A 22,358-nucleotide genomic window follows, 5' to 3' on the forward strand; every position below is an offset into this window, starting at 1 on the left:
CCACTCATCATACCCGTCCTTCTATTTGGCGCGGTGGAATGGACGATGACAACAACTGATGAGTCGACGTTACGAGTTTTCGAGAGTAAGGTTCTGCGGAATATTTATGGTCCTTTGCGTATTGACAACRGCGAATACGCCAGTCGATAGAACTATGAGCTATACAAGATATACGAAMATTGACAGGATAAAAATCTGYGTCCGTTACCAAGACCCGACTATCGTGGTAACACACGCTTGCGGTCRATAAGGACCGGTCCGCGTCAGTTCTTCTAAATAGGATGACCTCATGATTTATCAAAGGAGTTTTTTTCGATTACAACTATTTTTTCAAGCCAATTTGTTTCAAAATTGGTCTTAAAATCATACTTTTTTGATCTTAATTTTACCAAAAACTTACTTAAACGCACCAGATCTTACTAWGCATATACTCATCTCAAGACGCAATACTGCCATGTGGCATTACAAAGGTAGGGCGTAACAGCAGAACGCAGAAATTTGAATTTTGTTATTATTTTATTACTAGTATATATTTTAAGTAGCGTCTTGCTACATATCTCTAGATCTCTAGTTTTCATTGTACAAACCACAAACTGCCATACGCGTTACAGTTTAATTACATTCCATTACACCATTCATAACAATTTTATACATGTAAATAGGCCGACTCGTGTATGCCACATACAAACATGCATATTTTGAAAACAAAAAAATATATGTATGTATAGTATACGGTTTGAAAAAAATAAACACAGAAAAGTCTATAACCATTCATAAGCACTTGAAATTTTTTATCCGCCATAACGTCTTTAGCGCGCACCACCGTGCGCATGCCCGGCGCGTAGCACAGCACTAATGCCACTACCACCGTCTTCCGTTGGAGGTTTGTCCTTCGTGTTAGCATTCTTTTCTCCCTCTCCATCACTCTCCAAGTTCTTGAGCTGTTGCAACCACATCTCAGCGTAAACGCCATCCTTACGTTGCAGCAGCTCCTCATGTCGTCCACGTTCGGCGATGTTGCCATCCTTAAGCACGAGTATCTCATCGGCGTTTATGATTGTGGAGAGACGATGCGCAATTACAATTGTCGTACGATTGGCGCAGACACGCGATAAGGCCGCTTGAATATTTCGTTCGGTATTGGTGTCGAGCGCTGATGTGGCCTCATCGAGCAGCACCAATACCGGCGCTTTGAGCARCGTGCGCGCTATGGCAACACGTTGTTTCTCGCCACCGCTTAGACGTAAGCCACGCTCACCCACTTTCGTTTCATAGCGTTCGGGGAAGCCCAAAATCCGTTCATGTATATCGGCCAGGCGCGCAGCCTCGTATACTTCATCCGCGCTTGCACCAATCTTGCCATATTCAATGTTGTAGAAAATCGTGTTATTGAAGAGTACAGTGTCCTGTGGCACCACGCCTGCGCAAAAGAAAGTTATAATTAGATTTAAAGAAATAAAAAAGGTAAAGAAGTCTTTAGATATCTGGGTRATTGTAAAAAATTAGGATTCGAAAAGAGGWCTTGGTTATTAAAAWTGGTTCGCCGTTCGGGTTGTTGTTGTTGTAGTAACGGGTACCTAATCCCGCTAGGACGATAAGTTATCATCGCCRTCATCTAACGATAGGCGTAGGAAACGTGCTGCCTTGACGGGGTTAGACTCCCTTTGGTCCTGGAGGGAGCGTTGATTTTTCGATGTCTTCAATCGTCTTTAGACTATTTTGCCTTGTTGTAGACAATTTGAACCTCCTCATCTTACAGTGCAATTTTTATAACAAAGTCAACCTTTGTTTTATTCAAGAATGACTTAAGGCAGTATTACMTTAAGAGATCAAGTACTTGGGCACAGTGGCGTAYAAGGAAAGGAGTTGGTTAGGGAATGAGGTGAKTGGAAAWGTGTCAAAAACTTAACTTAACTTATATTCTTAACTCACCAATCGCCTTTCTCAAACTCTGCTGCTGTACTAATTTGATATTCTGTCCATCGATTAGCACTGCACCGGATTGTACGTCGTAGAAACGGAAGAGCAAACGCACAATTGTGCTTTTACCGGCGCCAGATGGACCAACAATGGCGACAGTTTTACCCGGTGGCACGCTGAAGCTCACATTGCGCAATACAATCTTTTCGGGTGAGTAACCAAAAGTTACATTCGAGAATTCAATGCCCGCACCAGCGGTGATAAGGGGTGCAGCACCAGGTGCATCAAAAATTTCCTGRTCCTCCTTCAACARATCGAACATGTTCTCCATATCGACGAAATTCTTCTGTATAGCACGATAGTAGGTGCCAAACCAATTCAGCGGCATATAAAGATCCATAAGGTAGGTGAAGAAGAGTACAAAGTCACCGACGGTGAGCGTCTGATGATGCGCAACCAAATAGACACACAGCATTGAGCCGCAGAGCAAGCCGAGGCAGAGTATAATATTTTGAGAGGTGTTAAGTAAGTTGAGTGTCAACATGGAGAGGAATTCCTCTTTCTAGAATTGAAAAAAWAWATATATATGTATGTATAAATGAAGTGTTAATTTAAATTTTTTGCATATGTGAGTACCTGATATTTTATGATGGCCTGCCGGTATTCCTCAACCTCATACTGTTCAGCGCCGTAATATTTTACAGTTTCGAAATTCAATAGCGAGTCAACACTGCGTGCGCGCTGTGCATTATCGGCCAAATTCATGCGTCGCTGATACTTTGTGCGCCATTCGGTAACCAAAATGGTGGCCACTGAAAAAAAAAAATATATATATATATTTTTTAGGTTATGGTCAATATTTTTATATATTGGGTATTGTAAGTTTGCCGCAAAGTTAGTAACACCCAAAGGGAAACGTTGGAGACCCTTCAGTGTATATACATAATAGGTTGCCAAAAAAGGTCTTGCGGCATTTTTATTGAATTTTCAATTGTTCATAAAATTTTTTTTGATGACTCATGCCCAGCTCTTGACCGATGCTACGGCTGCTACTATGCCATTCTCTTTCGACCAATTCAGCGATTTTATCAGCGGTGGAAATTTAAACTGTATCGGGTCTATAAACTGCACACATTTTATTGGCGGCTTGAGATGATTGATTGATTGAGTAAAATATGCCGTATTTTCTCTTTATTTTGTTCCATGTYTGCGACGCTATAACTCACGAACGACTTAAAAAAGACGACACTCAATCAAACGTGTTAGCGCGTGAAATGAGCTTTCCAGAAAGGTATAGCATGACCCGATGTGACGAATAAAAATAGAACTACGCGCTCTCAGCGCCAACTAACGAAAATACCGCAAGACCTGACGAGCTGCGGTGATTAGTTATGTCCGTCTGTCTGTCCGTTTTTATATACGCGAATTAGTCTCYCCGTTTTTGAGCAGTAGATCTGAAGTTTTTTAAACGTACTTTTTTAAACAATACGCAGCAGCTCTTCTATCGAACAACTATAGCATATAACTGTCATACAACCTGATGGATCAAACTCAAGTCCCTGTTGTTTTTTTTTAGAAGCTATCTTCTCGAAACTTGGCATAMACCTGAAATTTATGCAAGTTATCGCTACAATTTCCGAGCAAACTGCTCAGATTGTATAATTATAGCATATTCTGCATAGCTGCCATACAAACTGATCGACCAAAAATACAGTCTTTATATTGGAACCTTTTCATTTGAAGATATATCTTTACAAAATTTGGYATGCATTATTATCCAACATAACGGTACAATCTCCTGATATATAGTTCAGATCRGATCATTATAGCATATATTTAGCTGCCATTGAAACTGACCGAACAAAATTGCGATAAAGGTCTGAAAAATACCTGCTATACTTGTTCATTCTACAAAAAAATTTGCTGTGAAGGGTATTACAGCTTCGGCGCAGCCAAAGTTAACGTTTTTTCATGTTTTTTTCATCATTACTTACAAATATACAAAAACATTGTGAGAAACACAATCAGTCCAAACCACCAATTGAAAGCATAGATGAAGAAAACCACAGCTACAAGCAAATCGACAATAGTGGGCGTAATCGAAAAGATAATGTAGTTTAATAAATTATTAATGGAGTCTGTGCCACGATCCATAACACGTAAAACTTCGCCAGTTTTGCGTTGTAGATGCCAACGCAGTGAGAGCTGATGCAAATGACTGAATAGATCGACTTCAATTTCTCTCGTTGTATACTGTTGCACGCGTATCCAGAGGAAAGAACGTAAATTATTGAAAAGTCCCATAGTGCCGGTGCCACCGCCTTGTACAAAGGATAATGCAACATAGACAAGTACGAAATCCCAACGGAAGAGTATAGGCGGTATGGTGAGGCTATCCACTACAATCGGGAGATATGTTTATTAAGAAGTTTAATTATATAAGWTTATTGTATATGACATACCCAGCTTTTTGCGATAGATTGGCAAAAATAGTTTGATAACACGTCCAGCAATTAGCAATAGTACACAGACAACAACAGATAATTGTAACATCACGTCTTTTTTAGGCCACATGTAGGGAAATAGTTTAGCCAATTTCTTAAAAGCATTACGAAAAGCGGAACCCTGTTGTGTATTATTGTTGCTCGCGTTGGATGGTTCATCGAGATGCACATAAGGTCGCATAATACCAGGTGCCTTAAGACCCAATATGAAAATCAATAGTGAGGTTATAAAGCGCGTAACGAATAAAGCCATTTCCACTTGATCTTTATTACTGTAAAAAGAAAACAGAAAGGAATGAAATATCAATTAAGTAAAAGCGGGAAACTTCGGTATACTTCTACTATAAAAGATTTTACCCATTAGCGTATATACATATTTAAAGCTTATAAGAATATAATGTGGAGTTTATATGCCACTGACTTTAGTTTATATTACAATTTAAAGTAAAATTCATAAGGCAATTTCCAAACTTAAATGTTATCAACTAATTTAGAATATATACAGTTATTTCATAAATTAATTTGCATAATAAATAAATATTGTTCTATCTTCAGTACTAACGTTTTGAGTGTGAACCACCAATCTTCATGACGCAGATTTATGAATGCCAATGATTCATTAATAAAACCCAAAGTCCAAAATAGTAATAATATGAGGCCGTGACCTCGCGTCGGTAGTGATGGCAGCTGATAGAAACGTTCCTTTAATATAACACAAACTGAGAAAGGATATGATATGCAAATAAGTACAGTTGAGAGTATCTAAAAAATAAAAGAGCGAAATTTATACAAATATATAATAAAAAAATAAAAATTTTATTCACAAAACTCACCATATATCCATAAACTGCATGATCCGGGTAAACACGTGCATTTAAGAGGAATCTTACTAATGCCAATATAGGAAAGAAGAATAATAGAAAGAGCTGCAAAGCGTATAAGCGCGATTTGGTGATATGCGTCGGATCATTGCGTGTGGCATATTTGCGATACATTAGTAGTTGTACTGTGCCCATGAGCAGCATAAAACCACTTGCCACCCCATTGCCAATTGTGTCCATAAAACAATGTGATATGCCATTATTTATCCAAATTTGCGAAAATGTTACATTTGGTGGACAGTAGAGCATTTTGTTTTTTCTTGATTTTGTTTTACTTTGATGCTGAAAGTATGTGTGAAAATAGTACAATGCTCTCTTTTTTATAAATATCATAAATAAATTAGTACATATTACACATAATTGGTGCAGTGTGTATTTATATACAAAGACGTGTGTAGATATAATTGTCGTCGAGCGCTTTGACGGACGTCAAATTGATAAGAAAAAATATACGGGGAATTGTGATTGGACTAAATTATTGCTAAAGCAGCTAAGCTTAAATTACAAGACATCAAATATTTAGTTTGTTAGATAGGAAATATTTAGTTTGCAAAAATGACACGGTTACATGGGCGTTGACGATGACTTTTAGTTTTGTAATTAGTTAGGATATCTAAAGTTTTTGAATTCACGCCAATCACTTACACCATTATATATGTTAAGTTTGACACAAAGTTTGTMACGGCGAGGAAAAAAGCGTCGGAGACCCCATAAAATATATAAATAAATGATCAGCGTTACGAACTGTTTCAATTTAGCCAACTTCGACTATGTGTCCATTTGGAAACTTTTGTATTTATAAAGAGTATTAAATTTCTGTGCACAAAATTTAACTTTTTTTCTACTTATATAAATTATAACATACATTACTTAATGCGATAATTGCTTATCAGATCATACACGAAATGAATAACCAATAGATAATTTCTTGATTTAATTAAAATTTCATACACGAAATGCGAAATGGGAATATGTACTTAATTAGCAAGTCTAATTTTGATCTACATGAGTTTTGTGAAATACGCCTGCCCAGACAATTTTTAATAGAAGCCGCAAACAAACAAACAATTGTTAGATTTTATTTCCATCGAAGTTTAACGTAAAACAACAGCAATACAAATACAAATTTGTTGTAAAATGTTTTTAAATAYGTGTTTTTTGCTATTCTTATATATAAATACGTTCAATTTTTCTATTTGTGGTTATAAGTGGTTGTTTATTTTCAAAACTTGTGGAAGCTAAAGCAAAAACAAGTACATACTTATAAGTTGATTATTTCCTAGTTGCTTCAAACTGGACAAAGTATTACTTCCGATTTTGTACACCCTCCGTTTTTAATCTAAACCATTTTTACGTGCCTGCAACAACACTGTAAAGATTATTTAATAATTTCTCGCTGCTGTAATTTTAATTATGCAATTTTTGTTTTTACGCACTTCAAATTTTACTTTTCGGAATGACTTTCAAATTACTCTGCGCCAGAGATTATTTTATAGCGATTAGCACTTCACCGATTTTATATATTAAAATTACAACACTTGTAGTACATAACGTTGCATTCCCTATTATTAATATATTGTTTTTAGTTTTGTAATAACAAACGTTAAAATTTCTGCTTAAACAATAACTTGGCTGTTTTAATTAAAGATATAAATTCCTCCCCAATTTTCTTTGCTGCACAGCTGACAGGAGTCAATTGTCAAATTTTTACTATTAGAGATGTGTAACTGCCATTGCAGAGATTTAAATCGGTAGAGATATTATAAGATTAATATGCAGTAATAGTTGCTAAGTAGGTAAGTGTATCACAGTATAAAAAAAATTAATTATTTATTATTATTAAATCAAAAAGTTATTTTTCAATTTGTGACATATTTAACGAGTTTTTTGGTTCAACGCATATTTATATATTTGTATATCGGCTACTGAGCACCCTGTTAATTCGGTTTTCTTGTCAATCTGAGTTACCCTACCCAAACTGAACATATGTAAAACTAACGGAAAAGGAAACCATTTTCTTTYGTGTCGCGGTTGTTTCTTTTTGTTGAAGCCAATTTGATTAATGGAATAATATTTATGCGGAATTAATAGTAGTTCAGCAAATAAATCAAAAATTCGCGGATATTAAGAGTTAAAWTAAATATGCGTGTATTTAAATAATCGTGTGTCTTCTATATGTRTGTGTTGTAAGAAAAATGTAAAACGGGGAAAAGTGGTTGTGGCTGCATAGTCGAAGTAAATGTATATGTTTCACAAAATKGTAAAGAAATAAGAGCAAATCCACTTTTTCAAGGCGTATAAAGTGCACAAATAAGTTTTATGTTGTGAAAATGTGTTAAGTGTGTTCGTTTCAAGTATTTAAAGTTTTGCTATGTGTTGCGAAGATACTATAAAGCAAATTTACATAGCGTACCTTAATATGTTCACCGGTTTCTTAATTGCAGCGCAATGTAAGTAGTAGATTTACAAGTAAATATGTAGTATATCATAAGCAACGCAAAATCGTGTTATAATGCATTTGAGTATGAAAGGTACAAATATATAGGTGCATTAGTAGTACTTAGTCCTGCCATAAATTGGAAATTAAATAATCAGTTTGATATTGAAAAGAATTTGTTTGATGCTTTATTTTTTCAACTACACTTTCTTACAATATTTCAAATATATTTATACGTATCATATACATGTATATATAAACATGTGTTTCTAAATGTAATATACTAGACAATAATTAAGTAAAAAAATAAATACAACTTAAAATGTAAATATATTTTCAAGATATTACTACAATTATTTGTTAAAATTTTTTGAGAACAGCCACTGGATATAGATGATTTTAAAACATACGCTATATTTTTTTATATACTGTAAAGTTTAGTATATAAACAAAGAATTTAACTTACAAACTATTTGTGATGGTCGATATTTGTGATGAAATTATGTTTGTGTTTAAAATCTAACATTTTTAATATATTATTTTTGCTACATTTGTCGTACTATGCTGTTGGCATATTACATAACACTATACAACTGTAATTTGAAAACCTAATAAACGTTAAATTATTTTTAAAACTAGTTTTTAAATACGAGTGAATATTTAGTTTTTTTGTTTGAAATAGCACTGAGTACAAGAATTTCTGTAATATTAGTTTACATGTGCAAATATTTTCAATTGCTCCGCGCCTCAGCCAAATTATATTCAAGCATTTTAATGCAAACAAGAGTTTAAATTTCCTTTATTTATGAGAAATTTGTGATCAYATTTCCACTTACTTATAAACCTGAAATCAGTTTCAAATTGCCTCCTGTACCATGTTTGTGGTTTTTGCATTAATTATACATACATATGTACATGTAGGCGTCCACTTAGTGAACATGAGTTGCAATACAATTGCATGTYTGCTCTGCAGTTGTGAAATTCGTTGCTGAAATAATGATTTATACCAAATTATGAATTGATTTTTCCCAATAACGGTTGCGCCACACTCCCTGCCGGAGGTGTAGCCACAGTTACAGCATTACCCACTACGCTGGCACCCGTATTTGTTGCGTCTGCAGCACCTACGACCACGTGATTATCCATTGGCGGGACAGTTTTGCTAATAAGATGCAAATTCTTTGCATTATTTGCTTTTACAATGTTATTGTAGCTATTATTGTTGCTTTTACATACACTATCACAACCATTTTTAGTAAATRCCACGCTATTTAGATTTTCGCCCTCCAACAAGCGTGCTTTACTACTATTCAACTGGTGATTTAATGGCAAATCAATGTCGTCTTCGTCATCATCAACGCCATCAGGCTTATAAATATTTGATTCCCTATATGATTCATCAAATGATGGGCGTCGAGGTAAAAGTTGTGCTGAAGTATTTGGCTCAGATCTGCCATTTATACCGCTATCTTGTTGTTCGTCATCYTTAATGCCTATTTGGAATTTGATGCGTTGACCATTTTGTAAGTGATCATTGTCGGCACGTTCACTGGATACCAATGGGGAAATGCTTGGTGATAGCCTCGGGCGTACGCGTGCCAATGCCGGTGTTGTCGGATGTAGAATACCGCTTAGATTGGAATTCGAGTTGGATTGCAATAGATGTGCAAAGCTGGTACGCTGGTTATTCGCTAAATTGTTATTGTGATTTTTCAGTGCACCAGATAACGGTAAACGTAGATTGGCCAACTCGTTGTTGGCATCTTTACGCGGCTCACGCAGCGAACGGCTGCTGTAAATGTCGCCGTTGAGCCCATTTTTTAGCTTACCCATCGCCACTATATGCTCTTTGTCTTGTTGTTGTTTGACATTTTCAAGATAGTAATTGAAATCGTCCGGTTTAAATTCGTTGTCACTCAATTTTGGTGATGATGATGAGATTTTGCGCTTCACACGCAAAGTCGGCGTTTTCGGTACGCTGCTGTGTTCGACAATTGTCGCTGGCGTTAATGGCTCACCCTCTGAGATCTCGGAATGTTGCTTTTGCAACATAACACTRTAACGTTGCGGCGGATGTTTGAGTGAAGAACGCCGRCCGTGCAGCAACTGTTGTGSCGGCACTGAAGGTGACTCCGGTTTTGGTACTTCACCCTCGAGCCAATATGTGAGCATTTCACCTTTACCCTTCATGGGTACATAACCACGTTGTGTGGTTATGAATGTGCCAAACTCGTCTAATGCCAATTTGGTATTTTGACTAATGTGTATGCGTAGCGCTTCGCCATTCGATTCCATGCGTGACGCCGTATTTACCGTATCGCCGAAGAGACAATAGCGCGGCATCTTTAGACCCACAACGCCAGCCACACAAGCGCCTGTGTGCAAGCCAATACGTAGCTTTAGTTGATCTTGCGGTCGGTGGTGTATTCTAAATTTATGTACGGCGCCAAGTAGCGCCAGTGCTAAACGTGCAATTTCACGTGCATGCTGATTACCATTACGTATTGGCAGGCCGGAGACAACCATATAGGCATCACCTATCGTTTCCACTTTGTAGACATCAAAATTCTCTACAATGGAATCGAAACAGGTGTAGAGATCGTTGAGAAATTGCACCACCTGCATGGGTGTGCTCTCAGCTGAGATGGCGGTGAAACCAACAATATCACTAAAGTAGATGGTGACCTGATCGAAAGTTTCGGCCACCACCGGTTGTCCGCTAATAAGCTGCGCTGCAACGCTCTGCGGTAGTAGCTGATACAGCAGCTTTTCGCATTTCTTCTTCTCCTCAATGTAGTCTTGTGTACGCTCCTCGACAAGCTCCTCCAGATTATTGGCATAGAGTTCCATGCGTTTAAGCAGGTTATCCACAATGTTTCCGGTCTCGTTATCTCTGTATGAAAAAAATGTTTATATTTTTATAATTGAAATCTTCAACATATGTTTTAAGTGTGAACATACTTATTGATTCGACGTATGATTGATTTGAGTGCATTGAAGTCGGGACGTTCAAGCGGATCCTCAGCCCAGCACTTGATCATGAGGTTGTTAATATCAAGATATCCATCATGCTCATCGATATACGGACGAAATGGCGAAGATATGTGTTCCGGATAAGCTTTGACTAGTTGAATAATTTCTGAAAAAGGAACGAAAATTATTGCAAGAATATTAGTATTATCTAGATTAGTTAAGTATCTTGAATCTTTTGTCTTTAAAAGTTATTAGCTCTTCTGATTTTATTCAGGGCTTGGGTTAGGGTTAAGCTTAGGTTCAATGGCTACTTCTGTAGACCAGAATCAAGCTTGGACTATTGTAAATAGTTCACTGTGAAGTCAGAAGCGCCTTGAGGCCAATACAAATCTTCTTTGACTTTTTATTGCTAATGCCACCAGCTAAACGGATCATCTGAAAGTGTGACCTTCCAAATATCTACCTCGTTTTACACCAAATAGCTTCTACAAGTTGAAAGCTTACCGCGTGTACACCGAAAAGACATTAACCCATTGAGTTAGAGCCACTACAACTASGGCAAAACTAACCGTTCTGAGTTTGAAGAGCTCACTAGACAACGTCYAGCACTTAGTGAAGAAAATATAGCAGCCGTGGTTGAGAGTGTACACGAAGACCGTGGACAGTCGTTTCGGCGCCGTTTGCAGAAACTCGAACTGTCGTATGGAACGACTTGTCGCATTTTACTTCGAGACCTTAAATTGAAAGCGTACTAGAAACAGCTCAGGCAAGAACTGAAGTCACTCGAMCTTTCCAAGCAATATCGCTTCGCTCTTGAAAAGTTCCAAGAAGATCCAACATTTTCGAGCCAAAATTGGTTCAGCGATGATGCGCAATTCTGACTCAGTGGGTATGCAAAGAAGCAGAATTGTCATATTAGGTCAGCCTTTTCGAAAACTGGTATTATCATTGCAATGAAATGGTGTTTCCTAAATCACAGAACCATTTCGGATTTCATTTGACTTGAACATGAGAACGATGATGGCTCCACATTATAAAATTTGAAGTTCACTCCGCTGCGCTGCCCAAAGGTTAAGATATATAGATTTTTCGAACCTAATGTAATTTTTACATTCGTACACGCATTCATTATCAATTTTTCTGACATAATTTTTTTTTTAAATTTGTGAAAAATATGAAGTAAATATTTTGTTACATTTATTTTAAAATTTATTTTGAAATCGTGAGGACTATCAACTCGGCAAACTAGAGCAATAAATACAAAGAAAATGTTATCTCGTCTCTGAGAAATATACAACAATTGAAAGCGTCGCWAACACTACAAGGTCATCTCTGTAATCGCCTAATACTCCTTTATTGTTTAAAAGCATTAAGCAAAAAAGTTGCGGGAATTTGTAGATGACATGTCAAAATGTAAATTGGAAAAGAGTAGCAYTTCCTACAAAATAGAGGAGAAAAAATCCCAACTAATCACTAATGATCGTACGAGCACGATTACGCTTACTAATAAAGACGATGCAGATAMCTGTACCACAGCTGCAAGTAGCACATCGCTGCTGGCGCAAAGAACGCATTGTCAAGAGTTGCAGAGATTTGTAGTGATACCAAAACCCAGAGTGTTAAATATTTGTGCACTAAATCCTAACACAAAAGAGTTTGAAGTGCCAACGGGCGCAATATACACGCCACAAGCAACAGAGCTACCAACACAAGCCGCTTGTATGGGCTTTAACAAACCGAAACATGAAAGACCACAATTTCTATATGAACAGTATCCGCTTAAGCCGGCACTACTGTACGACAGCCCGTTGAGCTTTGTACGCGATCCACTAAGTCGTTTAGATCAAATAGTTTACTTGCCGCAAAGCTCATTTCATTCCATCACTTCGGTTTTGCCCTGTAGTCAATGTGCCTTAGGGCGTACGTCATACAATCTGCCAGAGTATCCTTCAAATGTACAAAATTCACGTCTGATCAGTGGCGAGGAGGAATGCAGATATAATGAAATTGCTAAAGCGGCGTGGAAGACGAGAGAGGCTTWTGCATCGACTGAGGACACATCTACGCAAAGTGTTTGTTCGACCTGTCATCGCAAAGGATTCTTAGTACCGCATTCCTCACAATATTACACAGAACCAAACAATGAGCTTGTAGTAGAGCCGAGTACGTTGCGAGAAACCGACGATGCGGCTACGTTATCGGAAGCGTATAAAACTGCACCGCAGAGCATAGCCGATAGTTTAGTTAGCGATAATGAAAAACATTTGGAAACCAAAGAATCATGCTTGTTTCATAACCCGTGTTACCGATATGAGRCAGAAAATATAGTAGAGTCACGACTTGAACCAGTGTTTTCCTCTGATAACTGTAAGTGCGCTTAAAGCAGCTACACATAACTTCATTAACTCAGCGAACTTAATTTCGTTGTTAGCTCGGCTGACTATATCCCTCGATTCGTACGTACCCGATTACTGTGAATCGGTGCCAATATTTGAAGTGTTACCCACAAATAATTTTATGGATTACTCGTATCAACCGGCGCTAAGTCATATAGATTCACTTCTGCTTTATGCGAGATTCAAGCAAAAAAGAAGAAAAGCACGCGAAACTTTTGATGTTGGCGAAGGAAAACCTTTGCGGTTCATTGCATTTTTCGATGATGGTACGTTCCGTTAAACTTATCTACATATTTAAACTACGATTACATCCATTTACTTATGCTAACTCTTGAACTTCAGCACAACTCGTTAAGAAGTCATCGGATGAGGATATTATTTTTGGTGGCGCTCGTGGACTAAATTATAAACTACAATGTTGGGAGGAATCACGCATCGCTTGGTTGTCTGAGCTTGAACGTCGTCACGAGGTATAYCGTCGACGTCAAAAACGTGCCGAGCTGCGTAAATTGAAACAGCAAGCCGCACAAAGTTGCTCCGGCCAATGCTCACTTTGGTGTCACCGACTACGCTCTTGGTTAGCGAAATGGAAAGGATAAAGAAGTGTGCATTTAAAGTTTACTGAAACCAAGATCGAAACAACACCTGAAATTTTTTTGACTAATATAGAAAAAAAATTGTATTACTCGTAATTAATAGAGATTTTGAGTTTTAGTTGTTGTAAAATTTAAATAAAAGGATTGGTGTTTCTCACGAACAAGCGCTGTTTTTTGTTACTTTTTTCTTCTTTTTTGTGATGCCTCGCGGATGAAGTGCACGCAAGTGAGGAAAGTTCTCTGATTGCCATTCACTTGGGAGTGGMCAGAAACKATTATTCTACATAAAGYTCAAGATAAGGAAGTGAAGCAAGTGGTCATAACTTCGAAGTCCTAGATAATTTCGTCTATCTTGTAACCAGTATTARTAGCAACAACAATGCCAGCCTCGAAATCCACTCTTGCCAACAAGTGCTACTCGGACTGAGTAGGCAATTCCCCCGCCGGGGCAAGCAGAGGAAGTGGTCGACATACACTYCGTTGTAGAGATCAGGTGTAAAAGGACCTGGCTGCACTTAGTATCGCTARTTGGTGCCAAATTGTGAAAAGTAGAAACGACTGGCGTGCGTAAGCGGTGTCTACGCCAGTAAAGATGAAGATTTTGAAGGTAATTTCACAATATCACACCGATAGAAACAAAAAATTGAGAGAAAAAGAGTCGTTTTTAACAAGCTTCTTAATATCAATCCTGGCAGGGCCGCCATTTGCGCATGCTCACCCGCTTYGATCACCACCGTTTTCACTTGTCGTAAGTGGAGTACTTTTTATYACCAGTGATGGTTACTTTTTATGTCTTTAGAAATGGATCGATTTTGCTGTGAATAGAAATTGTCGTGAACGACTATTCTCCTCGTTTTGAACCGAAAAGTTAATTTTTTCCAACACTAACCGAATACTATGTTTATCAAACTTTCGTTGAAATATTTGAATGTATCGATTCATACGATATTATAGATTTTTGTGGTGCAATTTTTTATTGTCAATATGTTTGGAATTCTTTTTCGTCAATTTAAAATGCAATAAACTAATTGTTTAATAMAAATTTTAAGTTTCGAAATATAAACAACGAAGTAGTTTCGCCAAAAACCCACCACTTTTCGGATTAACGCAAACTATACGGATACCAAATTCGATAATGTCGAAGCAACAGCTAACGGCATCAAGTGATAKAAGTGAAAAAGCCAATGAGGAAAGTAAAACTAATACCCAAAATTCGAAATTTTCAACGGCAAAACTGCAATATACATTCTACCAGCCGCATTTGTCTCAACCACCAACAGACTATAYGTTTCTCGATGACAATCCAACGCAAAAAACTACACAACAACTGCAAACTACAACAAAAGTTGAGCAGAAACCAGGAACAAATGCTAATTTACAACAGACGCCTAAAAAGCAACGTCTTGAGAGTGGTGCTTCCCGTAAAGATTCCTATGACTTAAGTGCAGACAATCCGGTATTGTCTGTGAAGAGTAAACTGATGGAAGACTGGGAAGTATGTCAAACGCAAGAAAAAGAGTCGAATGARTCGGTAAGAGGTTCATTTGAGCAGATGGAACAGACCAGTCCTCGACGATGCTCGCTAGAAGGTAAGCATTTGCATATGTTTGTGCTGACGTGTATAATTAAACACTTTAAAGGTAAATTTATACCCCAGACAAACAATACACCGCCGAGCAAAACGAAAGCAACACTCATTGAACGCGGTTATTTGCTTTGGAAAGTGCAAAAAACCGGTGACGAAGTCGATCATTTAGAAACGATCATGCAACGGACGGTGGAACGAAAACTGTTGAAAACGGAATCAGAAAATACAACTCTTGAACGTAAAGTTTGAATCCATGAAAATGAAAAATGTATATCAGAAACAGAGGAATGAAACGATTTTGATTAAAATAAATATGATTCATTATTAACGACGAGGTTGAATCTAGCGGTAAATCTAAAAAAAAAATGAAAATAGTTTGCGGATTAAGAAAGACACCTCCAGCTGCATAGTAAGTAAGAAGATATTTGTTTTTTGCCATTGAAAACGGTGGACACGGATGGGATTATACCCATAATGATGCCGAARCCTCATGCTTCCAAAGCTAGAAGAGTTATTTAAGAACAGCATCCAACTTTCCTACATACAGAGAAACTGGAAAAGAGTCTAAGTGTTGGTGTTCTTACTAAAACTGGCTAGAGGAAGCATGCAAACAGAGGCACTCTTCAAGGAGGTGTTCTTTTCCCGATCTTACGGGTGGGGCGTGGAATGGAATACTACCTCGCCTTAATGAAGGAGGAGGAGTGAAAGAAATAGCAAGTTGTTGGTATCAGGAATGTTTTTTTCTACCATCAGTAAAATTATCAGAAGTGCCYGACGAAGGTTACCCTATATGCCGCACAGTGCCATCCTGAACCAGCAAACATAACTAAATCAGACTATATTCTCTCTAGGTTAGATTTCAATGAATGAAAAATAGGTACAGTAAGAGAGAAGGCTGCTAACTATCTATACTGACGGGCTGAAAATGAGCTGCGGAGTAGGTGCGGTGTTATGCTTCATTGATCTCGACATCTTTACCAAACTCAGGAAGCAACGTCTAAGTCGAAGTGCTATGTATAGAGAAGGGCTGTTAAGGTTTTTTGAATAACTACAGAAGAATACAGAAAGTATTAAGCCATGAAGCATTACTTGGCGAAATCACTGATTGATTCCGACGTAGTCAACAAATGAAGGAAGAGTTTAAGCTTACTGCCAGGACAATTCCACTTGTCCATAATTCGCGTTACAGACCAYAGGAACATTTTCGGTAACGAAAAGTTAGATTAGTTGGCCAAGCTAGGAGCCTCTTTAGACGAAACCGAGCTGGCGCCAATACCATGCCCGCTAGGAACGATCATTGAACAAACCGCTCAGCGTAGATGGAACACAACAACAAGCTACAAGATATCAAATCAGCTTTGACACAAATAAGACATAAATAAAACCAATATCCTACTATATAAGTTGAAAAATATCATAGGTAAAAGGTTTTCCACTTTCTCTACGAATATTCAGCTCTATTACAAACCACAAACCCGATACAATAACTTAGGAGCCCATCAGGCACCAAGCCTTCAATAATTGTCTACAAAAATCATAACGGATATAAGCAGTTTGATTGAGACCAACATATGGTTTGAGCGCTACAATGAAACGGAATAGTAAGATTATAAGGTGCGATAGTGCAAAATGGCGCATTCAGCGCTAATTGAGAGCTTAGTGGCAGCACTCCTACTTACCCACATAAGAAAGATACCATTATAATTCTCATAATAATACCATATATCCCAAAGGCTTGTGAGTACACATTCAGGATACAAAGTATTTGGTCTAAGATTTTATGTGTCAAGAAAGTCAAGGTATTTTTTTATTCTTGCAATAGTTCGTCGATATAGGACATATTTGCTAAAAATTACATATGTAACCGTTCGGACAATAATGATCCGTCACCTGTATTATGGAAGTTTTGTATTTTTTCAAACTTACCTTTAGGTGATTTTTCTATTTCAGTCTTGCCTAGGTAAAATGGACCTTGTCTTGTRCTGATTTCATGTACGATTATGCCAAAGGAATAAACGTCCCCCTTTTGTGTACCCTCTGGCGGACGATCATTGCCAATTTTCAACAATTCTGGCGCTGTCCAAAATAGTTCTGTAAGAAAGTGAAATAATATTGACAAACATTTTAACTCAATATTAACAAAGAAATATAAAATTCTTGGTCCGATAACGTAAGATTATACTAATCCTTTGATAAAAAATTTTAGATGTTTAACTTTTTGAAAAAAAAAAATATTGAAAATTCTACAGTTACACGACGGAAGACAGATTTAATATTGAAATTTTTTGAGTTATATATTTTGTTTAAGGATGGGCGAATCAACAGACGGATGTGTGCTAATGGACTGCTTCTGTAATTCTAAAATTATATTCGATGCTATCTCTTTAGTTATGTCCTCTGTTCGTCTTTCTGTATACACGCGTTATTGAGTTCACAGTTTTCGTGATATCGATCTGAAATTTTGCACACGTCATCTTCTCCTCAATCAACGGATTATTTGTCGGAATCACCAATATCAGACTACTATAACGTATAGCTGTCATAAAAACTGATTGATCGAAATCCCTGTCACTATMTGAAAATTTGTTTATTTCATATTCTTCATCTTCACTAAATACCGCAAATATTACTGTTCAAAGTAACGCTTCAATTGCCGAATTTATTATTCAGATCGCATCACTATTGTTCTAGTTATCTAGTTATTGTAAGAAAGTTAATGTAATCTCTTGTTTTATGAGAATCCTTACTACATATATAAGAAGCCTAATTGGATAATAATGGCGATTCATATACTTACTACTCCAATACGCATGACTATTGCAGTCCTCCACATCGTTTTCCACCGCCTCTGGTCGTTCCCGCTTTAGCGTATGCAAACCAAAATCGGTGATTTTTAAAACGAACCTGGAATCCACCACACAATTGGACGATTTCAAATTGCCATGCGAACGTATAACCGAGTTGTGTAAAAAATGCATGCCGCGCACAATATCATGCATTAACGATAATTTAATCATCCAGTCCAGCTGGAATTGTTCATTCTCCAGAATGTCCTGCAGTGAGCCCTTCGGACAGTATTCGGTGAGTAGGAAACGCTTCGGTGGATCCAAGCATGCGCCATAGAATTTCACCAAATGATCATGCTGCAGATCCTTCATACTTTTTAGTTCCAACATAAGCGAACGTGTCAAATTGATTTGACGATTTTCGATCGCCTTAATAGCTACTTCACAGCCACGATACATACCGACTGGTATGAAGATTTGACGATCACCGCACAGCGAACGCAAGTCCTCGGACATGAGTGTCAATTGCGAGCTATGCCGTACGAGTGAGTGAAAGGAGCCGCGTATACCGCGACCACCCAAATCCGGACAAACTAAATCACTAAGTGAAACTTTCCATGTCATGGAATTTATTTCCGCCTCTGATTTATAGTGCCGATAACCGAAGAARAAACCGACGGTCATCAGCACAACTACGACGCCGAGTATGATCGAGAGTATTGCATAACCGGGTAATGCTGTAGAGACAAAAGATTTGAAAATTATTATCGGCAAACTATTTACTACCATTCAAATCAACTATACTTACAATTATCTGGACACAGTGAGCCATCGTAACCACAAATCGGCGTACTAGGTGGTGGTTCTTTGCGACCACCAGCCCAGTGTATTTCCTGGCCGGGCACAAAGTCCAAGCGGTTGTGTATGAAATCGGCAACAATTTCAAAACTACCCGTATGCGGATTCATGTCCAGTAAAGAATATGCTGAGATACGATCGCCGTTGTTATCGATAGTGACATTACCGGTAATACCTTTGAAACTGCGTCCCCACATACGTCGTACCATATCGGTGCCATTTATAGGGCGTGTCAGCACTGTCGGATCCTCACGAATACTGTCATTAAGCGCTTTGGCATAGAGCAATACGCCATCGAAAAAGGATATTACAAAGGACGACACTTCCTCATTTTCCTGGAATGTGTAATTATAYTTCTCCGTGGCGATGGTTTTGATCTAACAAAATTAAAAGTATTGTTATTTAGTTATGTAATTTTTGGATAGGGCTAAGCAAGTTTACCTTATTTGAAACTGTAGTGTATGCCTCATCATCTGGTTGTTTTGGCGTTAAAGTCAGTATAGCGGTATATGCCTTACGTGCGCGTTCGTTATTTTCGGTCGTATCGTTTTTGTCATACCAAGGCCTCCAAGCGATGTGTGAAGCGCTTCAATGATAGAGTAAAGATATTATTATTAACTATGAAATTTAATTATATTTTTTTTTTKTTGTGAAACGAAGACAGCTGTTAAAAATTAATATTTTAAAATACTACACACAATTGTAATAAGTACACAATCTTGTTTATATAATTATAAGGGGGTTTCAAATAAGAGTGATCGGATTTATTAAAAAAACAAAAAACACACTAACAAGGGAAATTCAAATTTTTTTATTCAATGTGTAGTACAACCGATACAATTCTGAAAGTAAGATCATTCAAATGGCCTTCACGTTTTTGTTTTTTTGCAGGAACGAATTCGATGAACCCTATTTTAAGTATTTTTTTTCCAATTAATCAAGTCGTATGTATATCTTAAATATCAAGTTCAGACTAGACTTCTAAAGCTTAAAGAGAGTTTGGTTTATTGCTAAAGACGAACAAATTCAAATGACCCCACAAGCGGTAGTCTAACGGTGTTACATCAGAACTTCTTCGAGGCCATTCAATGTCACAATTTCTTGAAATAATCGCATACCTCAACTTTCTTGGCAATAACTCGGTTGTTGCACGTGCTGTGTGATACGTAGCGCCGTCTTGTTGGAACCAGATGTTGTCAATATCAACTTTTTCTAATTACGGTTATAAATAGTTGGTTATCATCGATCTATACCGCTCTCTATTGCATACTCAGATAAAACTGAGCCTCATCGGCGATGTGCTTTTCTTAAAAAAAAAAAAAATGGTTGTCGTTTTTAAGTTGTTCCAAAGCAAAATACGCAAATTCACGACGTTTACGGTGGTCCAATAGCTTCAGTTTTTCGGAGGTAACATTTTTATATGGATGCAAATTCAAGTCCTTTCTCAAAATCTGTCCGGTTGTGTTTTGAGACATTTTCAATTCTTGAGAACGTCTGGAAATCGCGGTCCTCAGCAACACTTGCCTGAACGTCAGCAATATTTTCATCACTTCGAACGGTTCTTGGTCTTACCGGCACTTGAACATTATTGAAACATTAAACATTAAAGAAAACGTGCGCCAGAAATTTTCAAAAATTCGATGAATGGCGAGCACAAGTGGACGATTATTACGACCACAAAATGTCAAAAGCGCACCAAAAGTTACAATTGGAGAACGATTACTTTGAAAATAAAGTTGAATAATTTATAGACGTTGTTCTTGCGTATAGTATGATGAATTGTAAACTTTACTGAACACAATGAAAAAAAAAAAAAAGATTAGAGATCCTGACATATTAAAAATGGCCGAAACGACACTTACAAATCATATCATCCCTAATGGAGAACCTTGTGCTGTATAAGAGTATAAACTTTAGTGTCTTATTGACTATCACGTCTAAATTAACCGAATCTTCATCATTGATCTCATTCGTCTGAACTAACTTTAACAGGTTCCCTGTCCCCATACAAAAATTAATTTTTAACGGTACACGTGCAACACTTMTTTTTGAAATTATATTGCTGTAGGCGTTTTTAGAGGTTATCCGTGAATTTTTGAACTATCCCACACATCTTGACAGCGATATAACGGTAACAAAAAATTTGCATCAGCTATGATACACGAACGTGTCACTACGAAGTTGAATTGCATACGCTCAATGTACCATCAGTGATACATTTAATAAACTTATTTCAAATCAACCAAAAATTTGTTCATATATGATACATGGACGCTGTACACATGGTACAAGAAAATAATTTTGTATCACATGTGATACATTAGACAGGGAAATTGTTAACATACTATTAATGACTTTGCTTTCTTATCAATTAGATTCGAATTCAAAGTCATTACCCAAGAAATACCAATCGTTTTACAATTTATATACAATATAGTATATAGTACATGTCTGCTTGACAATAAAAAGTACATGTCGTCACCTGAAATGCAAAATAACGTTACAACATTTTCGGAAATTTACAGTGGCATGAATGAAACACGAAATAAATTGTAACATCGGTGAAACAAAATTTTAATATTGGTTAAAACTGGTTTATATCTGACCGCAAAACTTGAAAATATCGAACATATATAATATTACGTAGTATGTAATTTGAAGTAGTGAATCGTAATCAATAAGACACTCAATTTCGAATTTTTTGATGATACGTTATTTTGCATTTCAGGTGACGATATATTGATCATGTGCTTTATTTAGACTCATTTTGCTGTCATAGACAATAATAAATACTTGTATGTCAGCCAGAAAAATTCCTGTATCTTAAAAACTTAAAATTCAAAAAATAACAAATATATTTGTGTAACATAACTGAGAAATAGTATGTTACAATACTAGTAGACGAAATATCAAAAATCTGATATTCAGCAGCGAGAAATTCGCGTAAATTGCGATGAAATCAGATATAATGATGATGTGTGTCTTGAATATTAAAGAACGTAACCAAATCAAAGTTTTCTCAAAAAATGCCTACTTTACGTAATTAAACCATGCTTTGAATATTAAAATGATCTAAGCAAGTAGATTACTGTTATGAAGAGACATTCCTGCGAAATAATTTTTCGGAATTAGACCATTATTGCTCGTCCATTAACGCCATTTAACGAAAGCTTACTTAGAACGTATATCACGTTATTTATTATTGCTATTGCATTAGCAAGAATGGCGCGCTCCTCTAATACAGTTATTGTACATATGTATGTATCTCCTAAACTATACACGCTATAATAAAAAAAAAATACAGGAAAATTTCAGATTTTTAAATTTCACCTCTCAACTCTCTCATCCGTATCCGGATAAGACTTTGCACGAACAGTGCCTTTGTGGTGTGCCACCTTATAACCCAAAATTGTTCTATT

At 36.9% G+C, this 22,358-nt stretch overlaps 4 protein-coding genes across 6 annotated transcripts in view; 2 read left to right on the forward strand and 2 right to left on the reverse strand.

Moving 5' to 3' along the window:
• Positions 1-497: 497 nt before the first annotated feature.
• On the reverse strand, positions 498-7,008 carry LOC108969511 (ATP-binding cassette sub-family B member 6, mitochondrial). 2 transcript variants are annotated; one of them, XM_018934266.1, is made up of 10 exons: positions 6,742-7,008; positions 6,567-6,674; positions 5,258-5,587; positions 4,987-5,186; positions 4,383-4,696; positions 3,915-4,319; positions 2,557-2,732; positions 1,933-2,482; positions 766-1,420; positions 498-720 (listed from the first exon to the last, which is right to left on the reverse strand). In XM_018934266.1, exons 3-9 carry the CDS (start codon positions 5,552-5,554, stop codon positions 810-812), a joined length of 2,553 nt encoding a protein of 850 aa, XP_018789811.1. In that variant the 5' UTR covers positions 5,555-5,587; positions 6,567-6,674; positions 6,742-7,008; the 3' UTR covers positions 498-720; positions 766-809. The 2 variants fall into 2 exon arrangements, with proteins under 2 accessions (XP_018789811.1, XP_018789810.1); XM_018934265.1 differs by having other exon boundaries at positions 498-1,420.
• A 1,123-nt stretch (positions 7,009-8,131) lies between these two features.
• Positions 8,132-22,358, reverse strand: part of LOC108969501 (atrial natriuretic peptide receptor 1) — a 115,156-nt gene continuing 100,929 nt past the window's right edge. For both annotated transcript variants that reach the window (XM_018934252.1, XM_018934253.1), the window contains 6 exons: positions 19,381-19,525; positions 18,890-19,316; positions 18,093-18,818; positions 17,222-17,386; positions 10,704-10,881; positions 8,132-10,635 (listed from right to left, as the gene is read on the reverse strand). In XM_018934252.1, coding sequence (XP_018789797.1) covers positions 8,754-10,635; positions 10,704-10,881; positions 17,222-17,386; positions 18,093-18,818; positions 18,890-19,316; positions 19,381-19,525 — 3,523 coding nt within the window. In that variant the 3' untranslated portion in view covers positions 8,132-8,753. The remainder of the gene's footprint in view (positions 10,636-10,703; positions 10,882-17,221; positions 17,387-18,092; positions 18,819-18,889; positions 19,317-19,380; positions 19,526-22,358) is intronic.
• LOC108969503 lies at positions 11,874-13,793 on the forward strand. The gene is made up of 3 exons (XM_018934255.1): positions 11,874-13,082; positions 13,147-13,377; positions 13,454-13,793. The coding sequence occupies exons 1-3, from the start codon at positions 12,119-12,121 to the stop codon at positions 13,708-13,710; spliced, it is 1,452 nt and encodes a 483-aa protein (XP_018789800.1). The 5' UTR covers positions 11,874-12,118; the 3' UTR covers positions 13,711-13,793.
• On the forward strand, positions 14,668-15,670 carry LOC108969504. Its single transcript, XM_018934256.1, has 2 exons — positions 14,668-15,296; positions 15,348-15,670. The coding sequence occupies exons 1-2, from the start codon at positions 14,843-14,845 to the stop codon at positions 15,542-15,544; spliced, it is 651 nt and encodes a 216-aa protein (XP_018789801.1). The 5' UTR covers positions 14,668-14,842; the 3' UTR covers positions 15,545-15,670.

This window comes from Bactrocera latifrons, unplaced genomic scaffold (assembly GCF_001853355.1).
Source record: "Bactrocera latifrons isolate USDA-ARS-PBARC rearing strain unplaced genomic scaffold, ASM185335v1 scaffold_254, whole genome shotgun sequence".
Taxonomy (NCBI): Eukaryota; Metazoa; Arthropoda; class Insecta; order Diptera; family Tephritidae; genus Bactrocera; species Bactrocera latifrons.